The sequence below is a fragment of the Theropithecus gelada genome, chromosome 20 (assembly GCF_003255815.1).
Source record: "Theropithecus gelada isolate Dixy chromosome 20, Tgel_1.0, whole genome shotgun sequence".
In the NCBI taxonomy this organism is placed as follows: domain Eukaryota; kingdom Metazoa; phylum Chordata; class Mammalia; order Primates; family Cercopithecidae; genus Theropithecus; species Theropithecus gelada.
Genome location: NC_037688.1, coordinates 30,818,731 through 30,831,892, shown reverse-complemented (window position 1 = coordinate 30,831,892; position 13,162 = coordinate 30,818,731). Strand labels below are relative to the sequence as shown.

Genomic DNA, 13,162 nt, shown 5'->3' with positions numbered 1-13,162 from the left:
AACCTATTAAGTGAAAGATAGAAAACTTAACTGATGGATTAGGTTGACAACATCTAAACTGATTAACCTTTATATCACTGAGGGAGGCAGCTAGCCATTTTGTGATTGTGAAGTGACAAAAAGAAAGTACACACCACCCTCATGAACTATTCTTGCCAAAAGCAATCAATTCTGCAGATCTACCTACCAATCTATAGGAAATCTGTGGCATAGAAATGCAATTAAAAAGCAATCACAAATAACTAATCAGCCAAATTCAGATTATAAAAATGGTTACAGGACAAATAACCAGTTCCTCAGCAGTTTAAATGGCATGGCAAACAAAATGTTGGGGCTGGGCTCAGGGACAGGGACTAAATTGATTAAGAGAGACCTCAGAGACATCAAATAAACACAAGAAGCCTTATTTGGCTCCTTATCTGAAAGGAAAAAAATATGATAAAAAGCTATTTCTGAGACAACCTGGAAAATAAGTATTGGGTGATATTGAAAATGGTTATTAAACATGGACTGGGTATTGGGTGATATTGTTAGGTGTGGTAAATTGCTTATCTGTGAAAGATATGTATTTGTATGTCTGTATGTATGTAGAGATATGTATTTCATGAATTTAAAATACTCCAAGAAAAAAAGTGGAGGATAAAACAAGTTCAGTAAAATGCTGATAGTTACGAAACCTGGGTTGCAGGTACATGGGGTGGGGGTGGGGGTTGTTACATCATTTTAATTTTGTGTATGTTTGAAGGTTTTCTATAATAAAAACAAAATCAAATAACATTCTGTAGAAATCTATATTGATGATACAGCACACAAAATAAGTACATGTCATATACTTATTCACAATAAGCACATGTGCTTGATGAATTTATAATCCTAAAAAAAAGAAAATTAAAAAAGACATAACAACGTAAGATCACTCAAAGTAATGCTCAAACTGAATGATGCAAGCAGTAAGAGAAATAGCTCCAAAAAGATTAACATTACTGTAGTTGCAGGGGTATTATTTACCCTACTAAAAAGAAATCCACTCAAAAATATTTCTGCTTGTTTTCAATTTTCCCAGCTATTCTATTATAGATACAGATTTTTCAATGCTGGGATTCAATGGAAGCAAAATAGAAACTCTCAAAAGTAGATAGATAAAACACATCTGTCTTGCCCAGTAAAATAATTTGGTGTTGAAGCACCATCTTAAATAGCAAAAAAATGCAGAAACACATAAAATATGTTTATCAGCAAAGATCAGTAGAATATTTCAAGGTAATGAACACAAATAGTTTAAAGAAAATTATTTACAAATGTTTTCCTTAAATCACAACAATCTAAGTCATAAATTAAAATATGGCCACAATATTAATACTACCTGTCCCATAACAAGCTAAACTGATGTGCTGCACTTGGTATGAACACAGAATAATCACACCTAGTTGATATGGCTTTGAAAAGACACAAAGATCAAGATCTCAAAAAATTGAGAGAAATATTATCATGGATACAATTTGTAAATGAGTACACAACCTATATTTGAACACAAGCAGATTGGACTAAAATTTTCAGTTGAGTGAAGTTAGACCGCTCAGCCACACTATCAGCCACAGGCTGGGTTGAGTGAAATTAAATGCTAACTATGCTTAATGACAGATAATTTTTAAATCTTTTCACTAATAATGCACTTTCATGTATCTGTGGTCATAAAGAAGCTTCACCTCCTCCCAAGTCATTCCAGTATAAACTCATACTTATCAAAAATAAGTTATTTGCATTTCTGTTTTGGCCAACAAAGAAAAAGCAAATATTAAACAGACAATAAGAGTATAAGGGGACAGGGGAGAACTCATTATTCAAGGCCTGCAATTTTATATAAACTAAATAATGCATTAGAGGCTCAAAGTAATAACAACCCATTATACATCTATTGAGGATTATTCTTTTAATTACATGTCCTAAAACATACCTACATACTATGAGTTACCATATGTAGTGTCAAGTTTTGAGTTTACTTGCTACTTGGCCCATTAGGCCAACCCTAAAAAATGCTTACCATTGAAATGGAAATTCATTTTCCATTTCAATATTGAATTTGAGATATTCATATTGTTTCAATATTGAAATTTTTGTTTTATAGTGAGTTTTGTTCCTAAGATCACCCTGAAATGTTTTATCCAGTTTTTTTTTAAAGGTGTGGGAAGCCTACTATAAAATAATTGAATCTCTCTTTTCAGTGTTAACTATGTAGTAAACAAATTTGCAGCCAGGTCTTGCATATCTGTCCCATCTCCATATAATAATTTGTCATCATTTTAAGAGTATAATACTTACATTAAGTGTATGTTTTGTTGAAATTAAACAGATTACAAAGGAATTAATTTGATCTGTTTTTTAATAGACATTACAAATTAAAAATCTCAAAACCTGTGGAAAAAAGTTTTTAAGAACAGTCTACCTTGGTAAAACATGCGTACTGTCATCTCTTCCTGTCCTCTTCTACCTTTCCATTCATCTTTTGAATAGCATTTTTTCTCTCCTTTCTCTCAAAGAGAAATTCATATAAATCATTAGTACCTGTCATCTATTAATACATCCAGTTCAATCTGAACCTTCCTCAAGTCATCTCTACCTCTAAGACAATTTGAATCCTATGAATCAGATGAGGAATTGATTCCAAAAGCCATGTTTAAAAGCAAAGTACACTTGAGAATACTCCAGTGTTACATATTCCAATACAGATTAGAGTCAACAAAACACTAAGCATTCAATACTTATTTGAAGGGCTTAAAGACAGTCATAATGCTAGAATCTGGACCCATGCTTTCAACTTCATTCTTATCAAATAGTTAAAATATGCAAAAAATAAGCTGCATTATTAGTATATTGAATCCCACTTAGCAAGGCATAAAGACTATTAAGTGCAAAATGGTTTTCTAAGAGTGTTTTTTTTTTCCTCCTGGTAATCAACCTTCTATCAGACTTCCATCATCATACAACTGGAATTGCTTCCTAGAGTCACCAGTAGGAAATCAGCTTTCTTTCAAAAATCTACTTCCAGGCCTCCACACACTCCTCTCCCAACCCCCCTTAAGTATTCAGTTTCTTTCCTGAAGTAGATCTTCCAAAAATATTACAATATTAAGGACTAAATTTTAATGAAAGCAAATAAGAGAAAATGAAAGAACATTAACTGTCATTCAAAGCTCCCTTTAAAAATGTCTGTTTCCAGCTTATATTTTTAACTTCTTCCATAATTCCCTTTAAAAAAGATGAACACAAAATCTCTCTAGTAATGACTTTATTCATGAATCTGTAACGGAATTCAAAATAGCAAAGAACATGAAAATTTTCAGATTAATATTTATTAACCAAATGCATCAGAAATACATCTATTTTCACATAACAAAAGTGCCTAAAATGCATGTGAGAATATAAATATTCTCCACTTTATGGAACTTCAAGATAATGAAAAATTGCTTAATACAGTTTGCCACAAAAACTCATTACACTGCAAATACAGAAGAAATAAAAGGACTCATTACATTGCAAATACAAAAGAAATCAAATGCAACTGGCAAAATAACCATTTCATGGCTAATCTTTTGGTAAAGTGCTATTTTCATACTGAAAAAAAATCAGTAAAGATTAAAAATTTAAATTCTAAACCATCATTCTGAAAGTCTGAAGAGTTTTCTTTAGTATTCACTATATTCATCACATTCATGTGTTCCCAACATGAGACTAAACACTATCTCAAAATCTTGAAAAAATCTTTCCATTCACAGATTATTTCCTGGAAGTTAAAAATTATTACATCATTGCTGAATGAAGCTTTTCATGATACAGGCAAGTATTAGATACAACAAATAATTTTTCATTGTTCTAAACATGATCTTTGGTTTAAAGCTGCCCCGTTATCTTTTTTTAGTTGGACGGTGTAGTCAGTGAAAGATTCATACAACAGCACACTAGTTTTATTTGAGCCATATAAGAAAATAGGGTCAATCCCCTAAGGGCAATGAATGGCATGTTATCAAGAATCTGGCGAGATGAATTCCCTGAAATTCATAACTGATGTGTTAACAGAAATCAGAGTTGCTGAACAGTGACTCACTCATTTCCTTTCCTCAATTACCTCTATCAATTCATTAACAATATTAACCAATGAGTGGAAATTAGTTGGAAAATTCACTAACAGCATTAGCCACCAAGAGGAAATCGGCTGGGGGGGAAAAAAAAAACTAATCTGAACAAACGCACACAGATGCAAATCTTAAGCAGATTAAGACCAACTAAACAGCATATGTAAGCATGGCTGTGTCCACCCATACACATATACACACACCTCATATTTAGAGTGTGAATATCTATCACTGCATAGATTCCACCACGTGGAAGAGCTCTATGCCTGTAGGTGTATATATCCTAGAGATCAGAATGGATGGTTTTCCAGAATTAAGACTTTGAATGATGCAAACGTTGGCCTTCCCCCAAAATAAAAAGGTTTTTAAATTAATAGAACAACAGGATGCAATACTGGGCAAATTATAAGAAGTCATAAAGTTGAATTTCAAAGAACATATTCAGTTTTGTAACTGAAGGCTGTTGATAATTTCTTCTCTCTCTCTTTGAATAATGAAATGCAAATGCCTTTTAGCAATGGCAGCATTCAAATCCCACAAAAAATCAAGCAGTGCCCCCTTAAGGAGTACCTCCATTGGCACAAACTGTAAAACCTGCTGGGGTGAGTCAGAGTTGAGCGAAGTGCTCAACAATTCATTCACACTCTGCAAATATTGGAAAACTGGATTTGGAAGGTCCTGATAACCAACACATAACAGGACTGCACAGGTCCTCAGGGGATCAGAGGATGTGGGACAAAAAAAGGTGATGAATCTAAAACAACTGTGGAGTACAAAGATCAAACCAGCCATAAATCTTGTGAAACAAGAAAGTACAGGCAAAATCATAATATCTCCTGTATGAAGCTCCCGCAATGAATGTAGAAGGCGGTCCAAAAATAAATGCTGGTAAGTTGGATCTCCATCATGAAGCAATGAACAGCTAAAAGTTGTGAGTTCAGCTGATTCTAGGAGTCGAACTTCCAATGGTGTATGCATTTTGATATTATGGGAGGTCGAAAAGCCCACCAGCAGGCACTTTATTTGATTGCTGGGTTCTACAACCTGCTCATCCTGAAGGCACTTGGTAAGGCTACACAACTCGGAAAATATCAGTTCTTCTGAAAAAACATGACAAGAACACGAATACTGCTGTTTTGGCCTAAACTTGGAATCCAAATTAAAAGCTCCTCCTAATGACTTTTCAATTGCTTCATTAAGAGTTTTTAAAATTTCACCATTGCAAAAAGGGGAACACTTTACCTTTGGCAGTTTCTTTCCCTCCAAAACATGCCATAAGTGACACTCAAGATTGGAAGCTGCTCCTTCTAAAATAGAACTTTGCCCAGGATGATATACACCATGTTCTTCAGCCCAACTATTAAAGTATCCTTTGGCTACTTTATCTCTCCATGAAAGGGCTTCTAGCATCTTCCTTTCATTATAAGTTTTAAAATATTTGTTCCTCTGCCCAAACCATTTTGTATTTGTACTACAACCAATACCAGATTTTTTTACTAGCCAATTATTTCTGGAAAGATGTTTCAGCTGAAATTTTTGCATAAAATATTGTACAGCACAATCCCTTAAGTTATTCAGCTTTTCTTGTTCCGCTTTTCCCATGCACTCAAACAGACGAATGTTCTCAGAAATAGTCTCTAGCTGATATTTATGAAAGAACACACAACATTCTTCATGTCTCTTAAGAAAAGAATCAGGAATCACATGATGGGGAAAGAGGGCTTTCCTTTTCATTTCAGTCCCAAAATTCAAGATCATCTTAGATAACAGAGGATGGATGGCCTCTTTCCCCTTATAGTGGAGGCAAACGACATAGACTTCGGAGTTTCCTGCCTTGCTAGTAGCAGGTTTGAAAACATGGACTTGGTCAAAGCAACAGTTCAGCAGGTACATCAAGTTTATGGAACAATGTTCGAACATAGTAAACATCTTCAAAACAAAAGAGCCACCATTTCCGAGAGTGGTCAGAGCAGTGACAACTTCACAGTAATGCAAAGAAGAAACTAAAGCTTCTTGTTCACCTGGGTTTCCTTGGCAATCAAAACTCCCATCTGCAGTGACCAAGTGAACAGTAGCCATGCTGCTTATGAAATTCTGAAGTCCAGTCAAGAATTTCAGGGTCATGATATCACCAGTGTTATCTGGACCAAAGTACCACCAATGCAAGGTATTTGCAATAAGCCGGTCATCCATAATCATCATGAGGTCATCATTTGCTTCATGGTATGGATTCAGAGTATTCGCTACCCAACTCCAATCACAAGGAAACCGATGGGATTTTAAGTAGTGGTTGAGACTAGCTATAAAAGCTCCTGGAGCTTCACAAAGGTGTAGAGAATTCAGTTTTCCATTCTGAAAAGCTTCCTGTGGAATAAGTGGAAAGCTGCACAAAATCTCATGGAACTTACACCATGCTTGAGTACAAAGTTCAGCATTCACAGATTTTCTAACATGAGAAATGATTTTCCCTGCTTTATTAGTGAAAGCAGTGTGCTCATGCCACTCATCCAGTTTCTTATCACTCAGTAGGTTTTTTACTTCATTTAGGGAGTTCTTCAAATCAAGAAATGCATTAAATTCAGTGTGGTCACAGGTGAAAATCTCACTGGGATCTGGTAACTGCCACTCATTATTAAGTGGCTTGCCATAAGAAAAGTTCTTGGCAAAGAGTTCAAAAATGTCAGCAAGAACATCTGGGCTGAATGACATGGGACTTGCTAGCTGCTGAACTGGTGTCTTTCTGCACTTACTCATTTTCAAATCAAATTAAAATCTAGGAAGAGAAAACACATAATTAAATGAATCAAATTTCTTAGTGAGTGAAATCTCATGAGCAGCAAATATGATCACACTCATGACAAACTCCATAAAATGTGAAGGCTAAAGTCAGCATACTCTGTTATTTAACCAGGTAATTTGGAATAATGAAAAAGGTTTTGATATCCAAGACCTGGGTTCAAATTCCAGCTTTGCTAATTATGGCTTAATAAGCAGCCTTGGGCAAATTCCATCTCTGGGATTTGGTTTCTTCTCATTTAAAAAAAAAAAAAAAAAAGCCTATCATTTTTTAAGAAGAAGATAAAACATACTAGCATATAAAAAAATATAACAAAGAATAATTGTCAGTGAATGACAGCTCTGATTATCATAGTAACCCATCTAACTCTTCCCCAAAGTTCTTCACACCAATGGCTGTGACAAAACCTACATGACCTCAAACAAACACACCCTTAGAGGTTCATTGCTGGACATGACCTTTGTTCAAGCTCCAACATGTGACTTTTTGTTTTTTTTAGTTCCCATCATACCTTACCTCCTTCAGGGAAAGGATCATGCACCTGAACCCAGTACTGATCCTGCCACAAGCCACTTACCCCCCTAGTAGGATTGCTGAATACATCCTCTAAGACAGGCACTTTGGTGGTACCAATCACCTACATAGGTCATCAACTAACGTTCATCACCATACTACTTGTAAACTGTGCTATACTTGAGTGGTTAGCCTTTTTCTGTTTGATGCTGAAACTGACCAACAGTTTACCCTGGTATGTCTCAAACTACAGATCCCTGGTTTTCATATGGTTCAGACAGCTCCACACTTCCACCATAAAATATCATTATTTCTTCTAGCCACTAAAACTTCTTAACACTTGGACAGCAGAATTTTATACTGAAGAAATATACGTATTAAATATACAAATTACAAATAGTCACTCTACATACTCTGGCAGTCAACACTGCCAAAGAAACCAGAAACAAAGAAACCTCTTCCTTCTGAAGAGGAAAAAGGATATGAGAAGTATGGCTTAATGGCAGAGTTTTGGAAAAGTTACGAATTCCAGCAGGGAGAGCAATGAGTATTACATGGTACCTGTTAGTGTAATGTTAATCAACAGATGCTCTAGTTCATAAATTCTGCACTTATTTAGCATATACAATGCGTTCTACAAATGATTTTCCAAAAAATCTAAATTTGTTAAATATGAAAAAATTGACAATCAAATCATCATTCCAGAAAAGATGTTCAAGGACAAAATGAGAAACAAAGGGAACTACTGCCGTAATACATACAATAATATTCAAATGATGTGTCTTTTAGCATTTACTTTGTATTGTTCTTTTAGCACACTTTTTTCATTCTTTATTTTATGTTTAAATTATTTGCAAGTCTACTCTACCAGTTTGTAATTTCCCTGAAGTAACAGGTGTCTTCTTAGTCATTTGTTTGCCACACTATATTTAGATTAAAAAAAATTTTTTTTGAGACAGGGTCTCACTTTGCTACCCAGGCTGGAGCGCAGTGGCACAGGTCATAGCTCCCCGAGGCCTTGACCTCCTCCCAGGCTCAAAGGATCCTCCCACCTCAGCCTCCAAAGTAGCTGGGACTACAGACGTGCACGACCACACCCAGTTAGTTTAAAAAAAAAAAAAATTGTAGAGATGGAGTCTTGCTCTGTTGCCCAGGCTGCTCTCAAAATCCTGGGCTCAAGCAGTCCCTCCAACTCAGCCTTCCAAGGTACTGGGATTACAGGTGTCAGCCACTATGCCTGTTTTTCGTTTGTTTGTTTTTTACTGGTAGAGCTATATTTAGACAAACTTCTAAAGGAAGACAAAACTGAGGTGTTTCCACATTCACTAAAATCTTAAATAAGGGCAAATAAAAGTTTTTTACAACAAGCTCCTCTGTCTTAATTTGCATTGTGCTTGCTGGAAATGACAGCCATGTTTAGATCTCATCTATATTCTATTTTGGAAAAAGTCTAATTTTAGTCATTAACTTCACATACTAATTAATGGCTGTAGTTAAGCTGTGAAATCTTACCTAAGCTAATAGGTAATTACCTTCACATGAGGACAACTTAAGTGATTCAGACACTCCACCGTTCTGACTATACTTTTGCTGTGTTGCCACCTAATTTTTATTTATTACTACTCCCTTACTCACTACTCCAGCCAAACAGGCCTTTCTGCTGTTCACTGAAGACACCAAGCACATTCCAAGCCAAAAGTCTTTCTGCATTGGTTGTCCCTCCTTCTGGAATGCTCTTTCCCCAGCTATCAGCATAGCTAACTCCTTCACCTCCTTCCAATATTTGCTCAAATGTCATTTTCTCAGTGAAGCCTACCTAAGTTAAGATTGCATCTTGCATTCTCCATGCCTCTTATCTCGCTGTATTTTTCTCCTATGGTACTCATGTCCTTCCAACCTATAACTTGCTTCATGTTTACTGTTTATTATTTGTCTTCCCCAAACTAGAATGTGAGCTCCACAGGGCAGAGATCTTTGTTTTGTTTACAAAACAAGAAGTGTCCAAGAAGTTGGACACTGCCTGGTACACTGTAAGCACTCAGCAAGTATTTACTGAATAAATGAGTGGATATCATACTTACCACAATAGGTATCTCTCTCTTCAGGTTCTGAATATGAGTCATAATAGTGCACCTCAACTTCACTTCAGCACTTAAATGCATGACTTTAAAAAAAAAAAAAAAAAAAAAAAAAACTATGTTGCTTACAGCGTGTGGAAAAATTTTCCAGTATATGATCCTCTGAGCCTTTCATTAAACACTCCATTGAGCTTTGTGGCATCATAATTCTGCTAAGTGGATCGCTATTACCATTCTCATATTGCAAACTCAAGTAGGCAGTTATGTAGCCCCCGCGCAAGGAAATACTTGTAAAATTCGTAAACCCAAAACAAAACCCACAAGATCTCATCAACAGTTTTTACCTCTCAACTGACACTTACAAAGGACTTCCAAGTGCTTGCGCCAACTCCTCCTACTAGCAACTGAAAACAATGGCCGGTGAGTATCAGGGCTGACTTTGGGCTGGGCACCCCAGATATCATTTCATCTAGTCAAGTCCCAAACCCCACTCCAGAGGCCCGGTCCCTGACCTGGAGGAAACTCGGTCCCAGCCCCTGGCTCACCCGCTGGGAAGTCGAAGGAGGGCCCGGGATCGTACCCAGGCCTGGATTACCTTCGCCCACGCCCACCAGCGCCCCAGTGTCTGGGGAGGCTGCACTTTACTCCCTCGAGGAAGCCATTCTGCACTTCCGCTCTCGGGGCTGCTTCCCGGGATGGTCGCTCCCTTTGGGTCCGCGGTGCCTCCAGCCACAAGGCAAGGAGGTGGTGCGCTGGACGGGTGGGAAGGCTGTCCGGTCGCGCCCTCGCGGCACCGGGAAGCCGGTCCCACCTCAGGGCCGCGCAGCAGCCGAAAGCCGCCAGACAAGGACCAGGGGCGCTCAAGTCCCACTGCGCACGCGCCCTGTAGCCCGGGCCGGAGTCACGTGCGCCAACGTTACGCACGCCGGCGACTCTCGCCTCGCGTAGGCCTCAGCTCCCTAGGTTTTGTTTCGCGGGGTACAGAAGCACGAGATTCCCTCCCCCGGTCGCTATGGCAACGGAAGCGGCGCACGCAGGCGGAGCGTTCTTTGGCTCCGCCCCCGAGGGGGGTGAAGGGGAGGGGGAGGGGAGGCGGAGGGGGAGGGGAGGCGGAGGGGAGGGAGGAAAGGGACCGGGCAAATCTGTCAGGACGTGCTGGTTCCGCCCACTGGCCGCTGGCCCCAAAGGCTTTCAGGCGCTTCTGGACAGATGTTAGTTCCTATACAGACTGGGTTAAAACTGCAGCTCAAAAGACAATAGGAGGTTAAAAGCCAAACTAGGGAACTGCGAGATAAGATTGTTTATATATACATGACATAATATATATTAATTATGTTCCTTAATAAGCCAGTAAGAAAAAGGCCAACAACCCCAGAAGGAAAATGAGCAAAGATTAGAACAGGCCTCCCAAAAAACAAAAAAGTTAAACAAATAGTAAGGATATACAAAGCTGTTTAAAGTATTATTAGACAAGAATGGAAATGAAAACAGTAAGTTTTCTTTTTACTCGGTTTAGCAAAGATGTAAAACATTGGTAATGGCCACTGTTGGTGAGACTGTGGGGAAACAGGTTAATATCTGCGGATGGAAGAAAAACGTTATTATAAACCTTACGGAAGGCAAACTTTGTTTGTTTATTGAAACAAGGTCTCACTCTCATCCAGGCTGGTGTGCAGTGGCTCAATCTCGGCTCACTACAGCCTCAACTTCCCCGGGCTCAAGAGATCCTCCTAGAGAGATGGCATCTCCCCATCTTACCCAGGCTCGTTTGGAACTCCTGGACTCCAGCGATCCGTTGGCTTCAGCCACCCAAAGTGCTGGGATTACAGGCGTGAGCCACGCCGCCTAGCCCAGAAAGCAAACGTTAAAAAGAGACATGCATTTTGGCCGGGCGTGGTGGCTCACGCCTGTAATCCCAGCACTTTGAGAGGCCGAGGCGGGCGGATCACGAGGTCAGGAGTCCAAGACCAGCCTGACCAACATAGTGAAACCCGTCTCTACTAAAAATACAAAAAATTAGCCCGGCGTGGTGGCGGGCGCCTGGAATCTTAGCTACTCGGGAGGCTAAGGCAGCAGAATCGCTTGAACCCCGGAGGCTGAGGTTGGAGCGAGCCGATATCACGCCGCTGCATACCAGCCCGGGTGACGGTGCGAGACTCTGTCTCAGAAAAAAAAGAAGACATGCATTTTAATCCAGTAATTCCTCCTCCTAGCAATTTATCCTTAGGAAATAATTAAACAACTGGCACTCACTTTGGACAAAGTGTTCATTTCAGCATCTCAATAACGTAGCCAAATGGAAATACTCTAAATGCTTACTTTAAGAGAATTAATTATTTACAGTACATCTATACAATGCACATATATGCATTATATGCAGCCATTAATAGGCTATATGTGTCAACAGTATTGCGTGAAAATAGAAGAATATTAGAACTATGTGTAGAGTTTTTAACCATTTGTGTAAACAGATATTAGACATAAATGTAAAATTCATTTTTTACAAGTCTTACAGAACATGGACCGATGGAGAAAAGATTATTTTTTCACAAAATAGTGCTAGGTCATTTGCGTCTCTCTATGGAAAAAAAATTGTATTTGGACACTCCTCACATCATAAACAAAAATACATTTCATTTGGATTGTCAGTCTGTATTTTAAAAGTTAATAAGAAAACGTAAAAAAACATCTTTGCAACCTTGAAGTAGTCAAAAAGTTTATAACAGGACACAAAACACTAATCATAAAGGAAAAATGTATAAATTGAACTATATTAAAACTAAAAATATCTATTCATCAAAAGACACCATTGAGAGTGAAAAGGCAACCTACAGAGTGGGAGAAGATGTGTGTGTGTGTGTGTGTGTGTGTGTCTGTGTGTATAACTACATATATTTATACAGTATAAAAATGGACAGAGGCTGGCTGTGGTGGCTCACTCCTGTAATCCCAGCACTTCGGGAGGCTGAGGTGGGCAGACGACTTGGGGTCAGGAGTTAGAGACCAGCCTGGCCAACATGGCAAAACCCCATCTCTACTAAAAATATTTTTAAAAATTAGCTGGGCTTGGTGGTGGGCACCTGTAAACCCAGCTACTCTGGAGGCTGAGGCAAGAGAATCTCTTGAACTCGGGAGGCAGAGGTTGCAGTCAGCCAAGATCACACCACTGCACTCCAGCCTAGATGACAGAGCAAGACTCTGTCTGAAAAAAAAAAAAAAAAGAAAGAAAGAAAGAAAGAAAAATGGACAGACACTTCAAAAAGATATATCGAAAAGGCCTATAAACATATGAAAAGGTGTTAAACCTCATTAGTCTTTAGGAAAATGCAAACCAAAACCACAATAAGATACCATTGCACACCCACCAGAATGGCTAAAATGAAAAAGACTGAAAACGTGTTAGGGACGATGGAGAGAAACCACTGAAAAACTGTTTGAAAGAAAATGATCTTCCAGACTCACTGGTTGGTTGCCTTTTCTGCTTTTCTTTGTTTTCTATTTGTTTTGTTTTGTTGTTGTTTTTACATTTCAGTTTTTTGAGGTGTACATATGTACAGTGAAATGCTCAGATCTTAAGTGTCCTATTTGACAAATGCTTATTAATTAATAAGCATTAATTTGTCATTTTGACAAATGCTTATTAA

The 13,162-nt window shown here is 38.3% G+C and overlaps 1 protein-coding gene across 7 annotated transcripts; it reads right to left on the bottom strand.

Annotated features, from left to right (window-relative positions):
- Window positions 1-3,269: 3,269 nt before the first annotated feature.
- Window positions 3,270-10,582, bottom strand: CMTR2 (cap methyltransferase 2). Of its 7 annotated transcripts, none has more exons than XM_025371286.1 (3): window positions 10,330-10,582; window positions 9,863-9,922; window positions 3,270-6,903 (listed from the first exon to the last, which is right to left on the bottom strand). In XM_025371286.1, the coding sequence occupies exon 3, from the start codon at window positions 6,882-6,884 to the stop codon at window positions 4,572-4,574; it is 2,313 nt and encodes a 770-aa protein (XP_025227071.1). In that variant the 5' UTR covers window positions 6,885-6,903; window positions 9,863-9,922; window positions 10,330-10,582; the 3' UTR covers window positions 3,270-4,571. The 7 variants fall into 7 exon arrangements, with proteins under 7 accessions (XP_025227071.1, XP_025227066.1, XP_025227070.1 ...); XM_025371281.1 differs by having other exon boundaries at window positions 10,114-10,576; XM_025371285.1 differs by having other exon boundaries at window positions 9,518-9,922; window positions 10,114-10,407.
- Window positions 10,583-13,162: the final 2,580 nt, after the last annotated feature.